Consider the following 15,486-nt stretch of genomic DNA (forward strand, 5'->3'; position numbering starts at 1 on the left):
GGCCCTGTCGTGGAGGTGTTGGGGCGGGGCCGGTGAGGAGGTGTTTGGGCAGGGCCGGCGAGGAGGTGTTCGGGCAGGGCTGACGAGGAGGTGTTCGGGCAGGGCCGACGAGGAGGTGTGTTCGGGTGGGCGGGCCCTGTCGTGGAGGTGTTGGGGCGGGGCCGACGAGGAGGTGTTCGGGCAGGGCTGACGAGGAGGTGTTCGGGCAGGGCCGACGAGGAGGTGTGTTCGGGTGGGCGGGCCCTGTCGTGGAGGTGTTGGGGCGAGCCCTGTCGTGGAGGTGTTGGGGCGGGGCCGACGAGGAGGTGTTCGGGCAGGGCCGGCGAGGAGGTGTTCGGGCAGGGCCGACGAGGAGGTGTGTGCGGGTGGGCGGGCCCTGTCGTGGAGGTGTTTGGGCAGGGCCGGTGAGGAGGTGTTCGGGCAGGGCCGACGAGGAGGTGTTCGGGCAGGGCCGGCGAGGAGGTGTTCGGGCAGGGCCGACGAGGAGGTGTTCGGGCAGGGCCGGCGAGGAGGTGTTCGGGCAGGGCCGACGAGGAGGCATCGAGGTAAGAATAGCAGTGGCGAGGCGAGGCCCAAGGTTGGCAATGGCGGCGGGCCCAGATTCCAGAACATTTTATGGATTGCGGACAACCCTGCCACCGATCGTCCCGGAGTCCAGATTCTAGAACATTCTGGATTCTGGAACTCCGGAATTTTGACGCTGTACCTATACAACATTATTCATTTAAAGATTCCTGTTTTTTTTAATGACTTTGTCCGTCCGTCCGTCAATCCATCCATCCATCCATCCTATCTATCGTTATACAGTGGACTGCATTGAATCCAGGACGTTACACAGCTCTGCACAAACCGAGGCACCACAGCTGTCTATGAGCAGGGGTTGTGGAGGCTGTCATGTGCCGAGAGCCAAAGGAGCTATTTTATTGCAGTGATGACTGGTGTTCTACAAGCGGAAGATTTTCTGTGTGATTCCGATGCATGCCCCTATTTGTAGAGCTGTTTCTGAAGTTCTGTGTTTTGTAATTGTCTACATAGAATAAATCTTTGATACTATTGTCTGTAAATATCCATCGACAAACAAATACTATTTTAATAAATGCTTTGTGAAAAGACGTCTGTAGCGGAGTTGCTTTAGGTACCAAATGGAAGATTTGTTGAAAAAACGTCAAATGGTTTGGCTGCTGTTTGACTTTGTGTGTGTGAGTTTCTCATACTCCAAATGCATTAAGTACAGATCTTCCACCAGTATCGATGCTGCTGTGCTCCAACTACTGAGATCGTGGCGGTGAAATATCCTGGCCACAGACACCGTGCCAGTCTGTCTGCTGCCCTCCCACTTAGCATCCACTCTGAATATGAATCAGCCTTTCCTTCTCATCATATAAGAATTCAGGGGAGAAAGTGGGAATTTAAAAAAATGATACCTGCCAATGCACAATGTCGACGCATTACCTGTTGTCACATGCAGTCCATTTGCTTTTTAGCATTTTTCTCTCCACTCTTTTTGCCTCTTGATTGTAACATGGCCAACAAAGAAAAGTTAATTTAAAATAAGAATGATTAACTTTGACCTGAGTACAGGAGTGAGAGGGCTGGAGATGGGTAAACTCGCAACAGACATTTTTCTCCTGTTGACTGTATAAAAGAGGGATTTTTCATATGTATGAGAGAGGTGGCACCTTCAAATGCTCAGGACCAGATTCCAGGTTATCTCGGAGGCTGTTGATGTTACTGGAGGTGCATGACAAAAGGGGCGACCAGGGAGAATTACTGCCTTGAGTTGTATCAGCATGAGCAATGGATCCTGTGAGGGTGTTTTTGTTTAAAGCATTTTCCGACAGGTTACTTCTGGGATGATGAAAATTTAAAAAGAGTAGTTTGATGCTATTTTTGGAATAATTTTTGTTACAGAGTGACAAAGCTTTAATTTGTTTCTAGTATGCTGTGAATAAGCAGGTTGTGGATGCCAAATTATATAGTATTAGGGGCCTATACATATCTATTATACGATCACTAAGTGGAAAAAGTACATATATTGTCAACAAGTATGATGAGATCATGATTCAGTTGTCGTATGGATCTTGTACAGGGTACTACAATCAAATCTTTCATCGCGTAAGTTGAAAACAAACTGTTGTAATGCAGTGAAAGGAATAGTTATTTTGTAGTTTTGGTTGTTTTCAAAACCAACAACACAAGATCAAGATAAAAAGTGATCAGTCCCTACATCAAAGATACAAAAATTGCTGTCACAGTTTGGGTCTATTGAACAAGCAGCGTGATCTATGTGTTCTGTTTTTGGACCCAGACATTGCTCACATTGTACTGGGAAGTGCAAAGTTATCCTTTCACACTGATCTTAATCTTACTCAGAATTCTGATAGAATTAAACGAGATGTAACCACATTGGCTTGTTAAGATGTCACATGTAAATCATGCAAAAAAAATCGTACAGCTTGTTTTTAGCCTCTCGTTACATTTTGTATGGTGTTATGGCATGTTCCCTCCATCAGAATTCTTGGATCCGAGGACTATGCGCGAGCAGTTTGCCTGTGTGCCTGTTGAGAAGCATCATTAATCATAGGATTAACCTGTTGAACGTTGAATTTTTGTCAGTTTTCAAATCTCTGTGTTTTAAATCATGTTACGCAAATAAAATCATTTTCTGTGCCACTGTACGACCCAGCTCCACCTCATAATCTGGTTTTCTAATGGTGGACATTGTTATGAAATAGAATTGAAGAAATGTGCAGAATATTACTGGTTTATGCATACAAGCACATATATATATATAAACACACACACATACATACACACACACACATATATACTCATACACATATATACATACACACAAATGCGCATATATATATAGTCACACACACACACACACACACACACACATACATAGACACACATACACTTGCATATATGTACACACATACACACACATGCGCGCACACACACATACAACTATTGAAATGCCTCTCCAGTACTCAAAATCACACTGATAAGTTAATTGGAAAAAGTCCTATTTATGGCCTGGATGGGCCCAGGGATGTTTGCACACTTGTGTGTCGTTATTCTTCTGTGTTAGAATTATTTTGACCCCTAAGAGTTAATCTTTGGCTTCCGTAAATCAAAATTCTTGTCTCCTATTCAGGACATGTGCGTTAATCTGCCTGAACTGTAAATGAGTTCCCTTGCACAGCTGCATCGGTGCTTATTCTGTCACTCCTTGAAAGAACTTCAGTGTTCCAACGTTGTGAGGGTCACGGCTCCAGGGACAGCTGTTACTATTAAAAATGAATTTTTTTGATGCAGACTTGTTCTCTCTCGCACTCTCCCTGTTTGAATACAGAAGTCATTGTTCTCTGGTGTGTTAGTGGCTGCCAGTGAGTGCTGGAGCATGCTCTTGGCAGGGCTTGTGCATCATACAGTTTCTCTTCACTCTTAAAGCTGTAGTGCTCTCTCGTGGGAAAAAAAACTTTAAAATGACAAACGTGTTAATTATAGGTCATGATTCTCTATTAGTCATTGTAAAATAGCGGTTAAGTCATTGTATGAGAATGTAACCATTTTGTTACGATTTGCCAGCAAACCTGATGTGTGACTTTCTGTATGTGTGATCTGGGGCAGTTGAAGACATTCAACTTGAATGTACAGCTTATTCTGAATTTCTGATTGTTTTGATAGCTTTTGAATTATTTAGGGATATTGATGCTTTTCCACCTACTATTCCTCCCCCCCACCCCCCTCCACCCCACAATTAGACCTGTTGTAATGTAAGAGAGTCTTAGATGTGCACTGCTGGATGCAACCATGGCCATCTCTCTCTGTCTCATAAATAACGTTGGATTGGACAAACTAGGGCCAAAGTTGCAGTAAAAATGGATTCAACACAGCAGTAATGAAAAATGTTATCACTGATTGATTGAAACTAGGGCCCAGAATTTGCTGTCGGAGGCTTACCGCGGATGGATGCCTCCAACCGCAAACATTTCTATGAAAATACCTGTTGTTCCCGGAGTTTCGGAGACTTGTGGTCCTGGCCCTCTACTCGAAGGCCTGCGAAGACGCCCACGTATCCCAGCAACGTATGTGCTTCGTACGTATCACTGGGATCACTGGACCCGCCCAACCTATCAGAGTAGTGGTATTCCCATTCATAATTATGGTGACGGAATCACCAATGGAAATACCACCAAAAACACACAAGCACAAAATCACATAAATGAATCAGAATGGAATTTAATTAATTATTTAAAACAAAAATACATTTACATACTTTAAAGGGTCTAAAAATAAACTTACCTTATTTAATAGGATTTTAACTGTTTCAGTTATTTAAAAACTGTTTAAATTATTCTGTGTTTTAAAAGTCTTACACTGACAAAAGCGGGCCTTACGCCTGCTTTTGTTAGTCATAAGAATTGCAAGGACATTCACTGGTCGGGTGTTGGCAAATAACCAAACTCTGCGCCCACAGAGGCCCTTTTATTTTGGATGGGTGCGATCTGTCAAGAGAATTCTTGACAGATTGCAAGTTCCGGGTTTAAGTGTGTGCGCTTCGCAAACCTAAATCCGGAACTTGTGGGGCCCCTACAGGCGCGTGCACACCTTGTACAGTCCGTATGGGCTGTGAATTCAGGGTTTTTTTCCCTAAAAGGAAGAAAGATACATTCCAATCATTAAAGAGAACAAATGAAATCCTACTGTTTTGCCAAGCTTCCATATTAGAAGCATGAGATGGTTGGAATCTGCTTTTCCGTCAATCGGCAGACTGTCCAAATTCACATTATTCACCAACAGCCATCCCTGCCACTTGATTTAGATCCTTTAACAATGAGCAGCTCAGTGTTGAAAGTTTAAAACAACATAGATAGGGGACCAGACTACATTTTCAAACATAAAAAGCTGGGATTGAATAGTAGGGTTTGCAGTGCATAATAACCTCGATAAGTTGCATCCTCATCCCTATTGTGCCCTATTACACATCTGTTTACAAATTAACCCGCTTGTTCAAATGTGCCAATGTATACTCTCAACCATTATTAACCCCATTAAGAATACTTTAAACAAATCGGTAAGGGTCAGTCTTCCCCAAAAGGTTGTGTAGTTATCCCATCCACAATTCCAATCATCATCACATCTACAGCTTGTTTGTAACATACCTTCACATTAAGTTTAGAAATTACAGTTAATGGTGCATCAACTACAGTTTCACTGTGGAACTGGTGCCTTGTATGTCTTATGGTACTTAGAGATGGAGTTGTTACATTGTGCTTTGAATGTAGCAGCACAGATGTTTAATGTCCAGCTGTCACAATGGGAGTGACTTTCTGAGGGGGAAAGATGACTCCATGTGGGAGTCAGGAATTTACAGACTCTCATTTACTTTAGTGGAACTAGTTAAACTTTTAACAACCCTAATTAAAGGAGACAGCTTTAATACAACAACTGCGCATTAACCCTTTCAGCACGTGGATTTAACTGCAACATGTGAATGAATACCCATTGGCTTGGAAGCTGCTCATTTTGGAATCATTTTCATCATATTTTCACCCCCACACATCACAGCACAGCTGCTGCTTAAGCTACACACCAGATGAGATGGAGCAAGATTGGCTCAGTTGAGGTTTCACAAGTGTAACTATTTAGACATAAATATAATTTTTTTTAAAGAAATGCACATATGTTAAAATAATTAATATATTAACTTTTAATGGATTGTTCAGCTGATAGTAAATTGAATCCAAAGCATGCACAGTTTATGTCAACGTATAACAGACTGTCCAAAGGTGGGCGGAGAGAGTCGATGAGCATCATTTGGACAATGTAACCTGTGGTATAAATCGAGAATTGTGAATCTTAGGGCTTTGGGTCTTGCCTCGATCAAAAATATCTAGTTCTGGTCATACCTGTGCTTTTTGAGCAGATCTAAATTATGAAGTTACTACACATTTTGATTTAGTTTGTTAATTATTGATATCGTTATCATTTTGTTAAAATTAATATTGAATTGTTTAAAGGAAATTATTATCAAGTAGCTTAACGAGAAAGATGAAAGCAATGGTGCAAACATGTGGCTAGATGCTGCACAGTGACAAAAATTACAAGTATTTTCCATGATGGATTACTTATTTGATACCGTCTTGCTGATTACAGTGCTCACAGGATTAAAATGAAGTGCTGATTCATCAAGTTGTGGACAATATGCATTACATATGCATGCTACAATATTAATATTCATCCGTACCTTCTTTATGTGGAACAAAAGATAGTTTAATATGCTCATGCAAGTTAACTGCAGAACTATTAATGTCACCTTGTTCGGCAGTATCCCTGCTTGCTGTCTGAATAAGTATAAATGTCCAAAATTACAAGCCTCGAGCTTCAAAGAGTGCTGGAGATGACTGTGATCAGGAAATATCCTTTGTATCTGCAATCCTGGGAATGGCGGATGTAACTACAGGAGATACAGTTTTTAATGTCCCTTTGTTCCAAAATATTTTCAAAGAAATCTGAGAGTTCGTTTGAGGTCATTAGATGCATGAGGTTAATCGGAGGATGTGTGGTAACAGATAGCCATGTCTGAAATATGCAACTGCGCCTCAAGGGGCACTTTTATGTTGAAGATTAGCACAGGAAAGCATCTGTTGTTTTAGCTATTTCAAGAATAGTAAAGTTTGTACTTACTGTAAATATACTTTACGTTGAGTGCTGTACCTGTTTAATATTCAACAAACCTGACTTGTAGCTTATAGCTTAAACCGCACTTTTTATTCTTCTGCCTTGCAAAGTGCAGAAGATCATGAGGCAACATCCCGGAAGCGGGAAAACTGTGACAAGGATGTTCTGTTCAACCCTTGTGTCTCACAACATGCACCTAAATAGCAGGCAGGTGAAGACACCCTCTGGTTCACGGGGGTGAGCAGTCTGGTCATACTAGTTGTCAGTGATGTTGTAACCAAGGAAAATATCTAGAGCAAAAACTCAAAAAGCATACTGTACATGTCAGCCAAAAGCATTTTGTCACCCATCAATCTGTCAATTTATGTGAACACTTTGCAGTTTGTGTTGTAACATTCCTGCAGTTTTAAACCCAAAGTTTTCAAAAAGCTTTGGTACGAATGAAGATCGGCTTAAATGCTTCGTTTATTTATTGATAATTAAGGCAAAATTATCTCTGGATTGCAATAAGACAGTACAAGTTCCATCTTGAAAATAACACAAAACTACACATTCATGTCAGTGAAAGGGTTAATAGGAGACCCATTAGTGCTCAATAAGAATCATGTTTTAATCTTGGGGAGTAATGGTATAGAACAAATGTGAAAATGAGGTGGATTATTGTAAATTTGGAATTCATCCAGATGAAAATGAATCCCAAAAGATGGTGTTCCTACAAATTAACAAGAGAGTGAGTTGAGGTGAAACCTGGCCAACTAACTCATTGACCCACATAAATTGAGTTGCCACGATTGGATATCTTAATATGCTATTGTAAATAACATTTCTGCTGGTGCTTTTTAAAAGGGCAACAAAGCCTGAATTCTAACTATGTGTGGGCTGAACAGTCTTTTAGCATTATAATCATTTTTCTGTTCCTGTCCAGCTGAGTAATGTTGCTGGCGCATGAAACTGCAGACAACTGGCCCAGGATTTTGAAATGTACAACACTTCTACTGAGCCTTCTTGATAGTGATGTAGCAGAGGACAGGAAATTCCAAATGCAAGTACTTACTGTGGTAGACAGGAAATCTTTTTTCAATGATTTCCTCAAATTCCTTGTTCATAAATTTTATTTGTGCAGTCATTTATGAAAATGAACTTAGAATTCAATCATTTTTCATAACTATTGCCAGTAGAGGGAATGTCTGTAAAATGAGCTTCCTGTCTACTCTTAGATCACCACTCACCCTCCCCATCCCTCCCCAGGAAGATGACTTGCTAATTCTAATTTTATACATTCAGGTGAACTGCTGGTAATTTCAATGGCTTGTATTTAAACTAGGTGTGAGTTTAAACTTGTAAGCTCTAAGGGTGGAATGAAAAGATTTACTGTAAGAACATAAGTGGAGGAGTTATGACTAAGCATAGTTAAGGACAAAGAAGTCTCAATAATTAAGTTGAAGGGTGGTTAAAAGGATAATGGTGGAAAGATTAATAAAATGAAGGCAAAGCGATACTGAGGAATGTGAATGGATCAGAATTGCAGTGTTTATATGCAGATGCACAAAGCATTAGAAATGAAATTAGGAATTAGAGGCACTAATTAGAGTGGAGGGATTTGATGTTATGTCCTTTACTGAAATTTTGCTTCAGCTGGGGTGGGATTGGAAACAAAATATTCCTGGCTATAAACAGGAGAGATACCAAAGGAAGAAATTGCCTTGCTAATTACAGAACTGTTTGCAGCCATTGAAGGAAAATAAACATTTTTATCAATGGGAATGCTTAGATGTGCTCTGTCTGGGATGCGTTAAGAAATAATAAAGGAGTATGTTGCCATATTAGGAGTACATTATAAACCCTCAAATGGTGGAAAAGAAATTGAGGATATGATTTGTAGCCAAGATGTTTGCAGCAGGAGCATCTAGATAAAATTGCATTTAAAATTGTTGTAGGAGCGGTGTTGTAGGGCTGGAGGAGGTTACAGAGATAAGGAGAAACAAGTCATGAAGGGATTTAACTTTGAATTTGAAGCACTGAAAAACTGGGAGCCATTGAGAACAGGGACAAAGGAACAACAGGACTTGGTATAGGAGGATATGGGTAGCAGAGTTTTGAATGAGTTGAAGTATACAGGGCATTGGAGGCTGGCCAGGAGAGCATTGGAATAGCCAAATCTAGAGGTGACAAAGACATGTACGGATGTCGGACAAGCAGTCTAACAGCCAAAAGAAGATGGAAAGGGCAGGAGAAGCGGTGGAGAGATAGAACTGAGTATCATCAGTGTACAAACACCTTTTTATAAGCAGATTGAAGTAAAGGAATAATCAAAAAGGATGGGACCACTTAGATATGAAGAGAACCATCTTGTAGTTGAGCGTGGGGAAGTGGCAGTGATAAGTACTTTGCCTCAATTTTTATACAGGAGGGTGAAATTAGGCCTGTAAGAGTGCCTGTGCAGGATGTGGAAGAGCCGCTACTAGGGATCACTACCCGGAAGAAAACTGCATTGAATATAGTTAAGGAGACTGATAGTAGAAAAGTAGGCTCAGGTAGAAAGCACCCAGAATACTGAGTGACATGGGTGTGGGGTGGAGGGGGGGTCGGCGGGAGATGGGGTGGATGTGGGGGAGGGGAAGAGTTAACGGAAACATTAACCATCATTTTCCCCAAAAAGTTTGGAAATGGAAGCTATGCCAAAGGACTTGAGGGTGGCAAAGGTCAGGAAAGGGGAAATGGATAAGCCGGAAATTAAAGGCCAGGTAAGGATAAGCTTCTAGGGCTGCATTTCCCTGCACGTTGCCAGAGGTGAGGAGGACTTGCCACAGCTCCCTTCCCTCCACGACCCTGATCCATTTTCCTGGTCCGGGGTTTGTCATACATGCAGGGAGTGCTCCCTGGTGGCATTGCGCTCCATAGGGGGAGCTCACCGCCCCCAACATGTAAAATCCAGCGATGGTGTGGCTGTGCACTCAGTGCGGCATCAGAAGGAGGAGGAGCTGAAGTTAAAGGGGGCACGGGCTCCTTGAAAATGAAAAGATCTTTCACTGTTGAAGCATGTGCCGGGCCCACACAAAAGCTGCAGGGCCTTGCCCTCCTTAAGTGCCTTTTGCACTACTTCTGCCGCTGACTGTGCAAGTACTGCACCCTCCCCTTGTGTTCTTGCTTGCGGTCAGCAGCGCACTGGTGGGAAAAGCTGGGAAATTGACTGGTTCCCATAGCCCTGTCTCCAGCTCTCCCTTAAATACAGCGGGCAGCCAAGGAACGTGTAATCTTTGTGGTGGGGAGAGGGGCGAAAGAACATTTCAAACAACGTTTTTAGCTGGTAGGTCCCCCTCCCCAATTTTCCCAGCTCCACTGCCTCTTTGCCACTCATATTTTCAGGTTGTATAGTGGAGGCAAATCTAAGCCGCTGAGCCCATTCTGCGAGATGAAATAAATGAACATTTATCCAGGCATGGGCTAATTGGGGACAGTTAGCATGGACTTGCAAAGGGCAACTAACAATTGCATTTTTTAAAGAAATTACAGAAAGATTAGATAAAGGGAATGCAGTAGATGTTGTATCGATGAATTTTCAGGAGGAATTTGATTTGGTGTCACACATGAAACTCGTTACAGAAAGTAAGGCAAATGGTGTTAAAAGTGCATGAAGATGCAGGGATAGAAAACAAAAATCTAAATTGACCGGATGTGGATCATGGTGTGTCCTAAGGATCCCTTGTTTTCTATTTATAAAACATAATTTAAAAGGGAATTAGGTAAGTATTTGAAAATGAAGAATATGAAGAGGAACAGTACAGCGAATGGATTAGAGTAGCTTGCTTCAGTGAAGGAGCTGGCACCAGTACAGGCACTGTGGGCCAAATGGCCTCTTTCTGTCTGTAATCTCTATGATTTTACCAGCATAGATAAGAACAGATTATAATGGCCAGTAGATTTTTAACTTGCCCTTAATTATAATTTATTGTTCGTTGCCATTCGGTATTCTTCCGAGAGAACGAGAAGTGACCTTTTTGATAAATCATCCCCAGTTGAACTGAGTTTCAGGCTCTCAAAGTGAAGGGCAACATGCCAGACTGCTCTGTGGAAGTACAGTAGTTGAATCCACTGTATCGGTCATAAATAAAATACAGGGACTGATGAGATGATATCTTTTGTTATTCTTTTTCTTCTTACACAGAAGCATTAGAAACTTCAGTGGTTTCTTTTTCATGGTCTGTTTGCAATTACGAGACATTTGTTTGAAAACCACTTTATTGCTTGAACTATGATAACTGAAGTATAGTCTAAAAGGAAATATTGGTACCCTCTCTTAAACTGTCCTATTCAACTCTAACCTTCTATTTTCTTTAGTTCCAGGATATTCCAGGTTTTCAAGCAGTTTGGCCTCCACTTTCCTTCCCATGAGCCACCTGGATCACCATGGAAACAGCAACGGTGTACTTTATGGCCAGCACAGGTTCTATGATACCCAAAAAGGCGAGTTAAATATCCAGCATAACAAATGTATTTTATAATTAGCTTACATAGTAGTAATGCCAATAACATTTCTATGTTTTAATTTTACTTTGTTTCAATTTAACAGAAGTAACACTTAACTATTTCAATTATGACCATTTATTTGTCTAGCAGAGTACTGTGGTATAAATCATTCTCATATTTCGAATAAGTTGAGAGCCTAATTTTGCTCTGCAACGTGGCACTTTGTTTTAACCAGAAATATTCAGCTGAAGTACAGTTGCAGGGTGTGTTACTGAACGATGGACTATTTCATAGAGCTGTAGTTGTTACCTTGCATTTTAATATTTATTTCAAATAAAATCCAAGATTCTTTGGAAAAAAACAATCAGAAGAAAATCTTATTGATTCATATTACATAGTGAACATTAAAGTTAGAGTTTAATCCTGATATTTATGATAATACACCACATATGGATGTAAATTCAAAGAAACCCATTGAACATTTGTACCAGGCCTTTAGCTAAATACCATCCTGGCTGGTGTCATTGCGTTGATAGGGCCATTTTAACCCCCCCACCCCCCCCACCCCATAAAGGCAGAATCTCTATTATTTTCTAAATGCTGACGGTAAATTTTACCACCGTGTACAGTGCCTCTGAAATCCTTGGATTTTCCCCCTTTCTTTTACCCCATATCTACTGACAGAGGTGATTCATGTTGTGGGACTGTCCTGCAGTGTGTCATCCTCCAGTGCCTTACCCAAATGTCCACCTTGCATGAGTGTCTCTGGATAGTGACTGGTGCTGAGCTGTTTCATCTTGGGGTAGAGGGGTGGGGGGGGAAGGGGAGGGATGCGGGGGGAGAAGGGAGGGGTGGGGGAGGAGGGGAGAGGCGTGGGGGGGGTTCAGTGCTGGGACCCCAGCTATTTACAATATACATCAATTATTTAGATGAATGAATTGAGTGTAATATCTCCAAGGTTGCAGATGACACTCAGCTGGGTGGCGGTGTGAGCTGTGAGGAGGATGCTAAGAGGCTGCAGGGTGACTTGGACAGGTTAGGTGAATGGGCAAATGCATGGCAGATGCAGTATAATGTGGATAAATGTGAGGTTATCCACTTTGGTGGCAAAAACACAAAGGCAGAATATTATCTGAATGGCGGCAGATTAGGAAAAGGGGAGGTGCAATGAGACCTGGGTGTCATGGTACATCAGTCATTGAAAGTTGGCATGCAGATACAGCAGGCGGTGAAGAAGGCAAATGGTATGTTGGCCTTCATAGCTGGGGGGTTTGAGTATAGGAGCAGGGAGGTCTTACAGTAGTTGTACAGGGCCTTGGTGAGGCTTCACCTGGAATATTGTGTTCAGTTTTGGTCTCCTAATCTGAGGAAGGATGTTCTTGCTATTGAGGGAGTGCAGCGAAGGTTCACCAGACTGATTCCCGGGATGGCAGGACTGACATGAGGAGAGACTGGATTGACTGGGCCTGTATTCACTGGAGTTTAGAAGAATGAGAGGGGATCTCATATAGAAACATATAAAATTCTGACGGGACTGGACAGGTTAGATGCAGGAAGAATGTTCCTGATGTTGGGGGAGTCCAGAACCAGGGGTCACAGTCTAAGGATAAGGGGTAAGCCATTTAGGAGCAAGATGAGGAGAAACTTCTTCACTCAGAGAGTTGTTAACCTGCGGAATTCTCTACTGCAGAGAGTTGTTGATGCCAGTTCGTTAGATATATTCAAGGGGAAGTTAGATATGGCCCTGATGGCTAAAGAGATCAAGGGATATGGTGAGAAAGCAGGAAAGGGGTACTGAGGTGAATGATCAGCCATGATCATATTGAATGGTGGTGCAGTCTCGAAGGGCCGAATGGTACTCCTGCATCTATTTTCTATGTTTCTATGGTGGGAGGGAGAGGGGAGGGGTAGGAGGGTAGGGAAGGGTGGGGGTAGAGGGGTGGGAGAGAGGGGGGAGGGGTGGGGGGGAGGGGAGGGATGAGAGGGAGAGGGAGTGGGGAGAAGGGTGGGAGAGAGAGGGGAAGGGTGGGAGAGAGAGGAGAAGGGTGGGGGGAGAGGGGGGTTGAGGGATAGGGAGGGAGAGGGAAGGATGGGGGGAGAGGCGTGGGGAGGGATGGGGGGAGGGGAGGAGAGGGAAGGGTTGGGAGGAAGAGGGGTGGGAGGGAGGGGTAGGAGGGGGAGAGAGTTGGAGGAGGGGGGGGAAGAGTTGGAGGAGAGGGGTGGGGGGGAGAGGGGGGTGAGGCATGGGAGTGAGGGGTAGGAGGGGAGGGGTGGGGTGGGGTGGATGGGTGGGAGGGAGGTGTGGCATTGTGGCTGAACTCACCTTGTTCTTACTTGACATTCCACCCCCTTAACACACACACACACACACACACACACACATCACTATTGCATAGCCACCAGTGAGCTGGAACCCTTTCTTCTCCCTAGCTCAGGGACACCTAAGCACCTTCATTGTTATCCAGACTGAGAGCAACACAAACCAAGACGGAACATGGACCCTTCCTGGGCTCTCTGGTTATCACTCACAAAACGCAGTAGTTCACAGTCAATTGTTAATACAAAGTTGTCATTTGCATTAACACAATTTTTTTTCCATTAATTCAATCTAAGCAATGCAAATAAAACAGCACTGTGCAAAAAGAATTTCAAATGAACAAATTATTCAAATGAAGTGACTTTATATTAACAATAGACTGTACCTACCGAGCCATTCGGGGAGGCAGAATGAATGAATTCCCTGATCAGAATTGAAACCAAGCCATGGCAGTGAGTTGCCAAATCTTATCCACAAGGCCACTAGGAATGAATAGCTCTAACAGGGCTCTGCACTTACAGCAAAACAAAATTATTCAGTGTGATTATTATCCACTTCATCGAGAAGGAATGGCACCGAACGATGAGAGAGACAAATACAGAGAAAAAGATAAAGCCAAAAAGGATAAGAGAGAGATGAAGCACGGAGAGAAAGAGAGAGAGAGAAGGAAACAGATGTAGAAAGAAAGGGGAAAATCAAGTCAGGAAGAAAAATGAAAGATTTTTTTTAAAGGAAAGTAGTAGTGAGTGAAAACATTATCATGTTGCACCCTGAGAACGAGTTTGTGCCAGTGATGTTTCTCACCTGGCCATGAATTAGAATAATCGAATCATAGAATGATCCCGCACAGAAGGAGGTCATTCGGCCCATCGTGCCTGTTGCGGCTCTGTGAAAAAGCGATCCAGTTACTCCCAGACCCTCGTTCTTTCCCCAGAACCCTCCAAATGTTTCCTTCTCAAGTATTGATCTTATTCCCTTTTGCGAGTTACTATTGATTCTGTTTCCTCCACCATTCCAGGCAGCGCATTCCAGATCATAGCAGCTTGCTGCGTGAAAACAAATTCCCATCTCCCCTCGGATTCCTTTGCCAATGACCTTAAATCTGTTTCCTTTGGTTACCAATCCTCCTGCCAGTGGAAACAGTTTATCACTCTAACAAAAGCAATCATAATTTTGAACACCTCCAAAAATCTCCCCTTAACCTCTCTGCTCGAAGGAGTGCAAGCCCAACTTCTCTAATTTCTCCACATAACTAAAATCCCCCATTGGTGGAGGAAGAGAATTCAAGATGGCTGCTTTACGAAATGGAGAGAGGGCAGACTATCCCTTGACTAGAACATATATGATCTGTCTTTGGCATACTGAGAGATACATTCTGGCCTCTGAAGTTTAACAAGTTTGATCTAGGGTATTAGAGCCTGGGGCATTTCCTTGGTAGGTGATAATATCGAATGGATCAAATTCATTCCTAAATGTTCAGTTTAACTTTGTCCTTTAAATACTTAAAAAGAACAGAGCAAAACATTAGAGGCATTTTTCATCTAATCATTTGATAATTCCTGCTATACAAAATCTTCAATGTTAATTTTATTTTCACACCTCTGCTTTATGCTGCTTTTTTTTAACCAAGCCACAGTCTTACAACAACAACTTCTATTTATATAGTGCCTTTATTGTAGTAAAACGTCCCAAGGTGCTTCACAGGAGCGTTATCAAGCAAAATTTGGTACTGAGCCACTTAAGGAGATTAGGACAGATACCCAAATGCTTGATCAATGAGGTAGGTTTTACAGAGAAAAATTGGAGAAGGAGAGAGAGAGAGGCAGAGAGGTTTAGGGAGGAATTTCCAGAGCATAGGGTCTAGACAGCTGAAGGCATGGCCGCCAATGGTGGAGCGATTAAAATCAGGAATGCTCAAGTGGCCAGAATTGGAGGAGCACAGATATCTCGGAGAGTTGTAGGGCTGGAGGAGATTAGAGACATCGGGAGGGGGAGAGGCCATGGAGAGA

General features: G+C 42.6%; 1 protein-coding gene across 2 annotated transcripts in view; it reads left to right on the forward strand.

Annotated features, from left to right (window-relative positions):
* bahcc1b (BAH domain and coiled-coil containing 1b) overlaps positions 1-15,486 on the forward strand; it is a 226,510-nt gene that overhangs the window by 98,279 nt on the left and 112,745 nt on the right. For both annotated transcript variants that reach the window (XM_070857695.1, XM_070857696.1), the window contains one exon: positions 11,032-11,157. In XM_070857695.1, coding sequence (XP_070713796.1) covers positions 11,032-11,157 — 126 coding nt within the window. The remainder of the gene's footprint in view (positions 1-11,031; positions 11,158-15,486) is intronic.

This window comes from Pristiophorus japonicus, chromosome 16, assembly GCF_044704955.1.
Source record: "Pristiophorus japonicus isolate sPriJap1 chromosome 16, sPriJap1.hap1, whole genome shotgun sequence".
In the NCBI taxonomy this organism is placed as follows: domain Eukaryota; kingdom Metazoa; phylum Chordata; class Chondrichthyes; family Pristiophoridae; genus Pristiophorus; species Pristiophorus japonicus.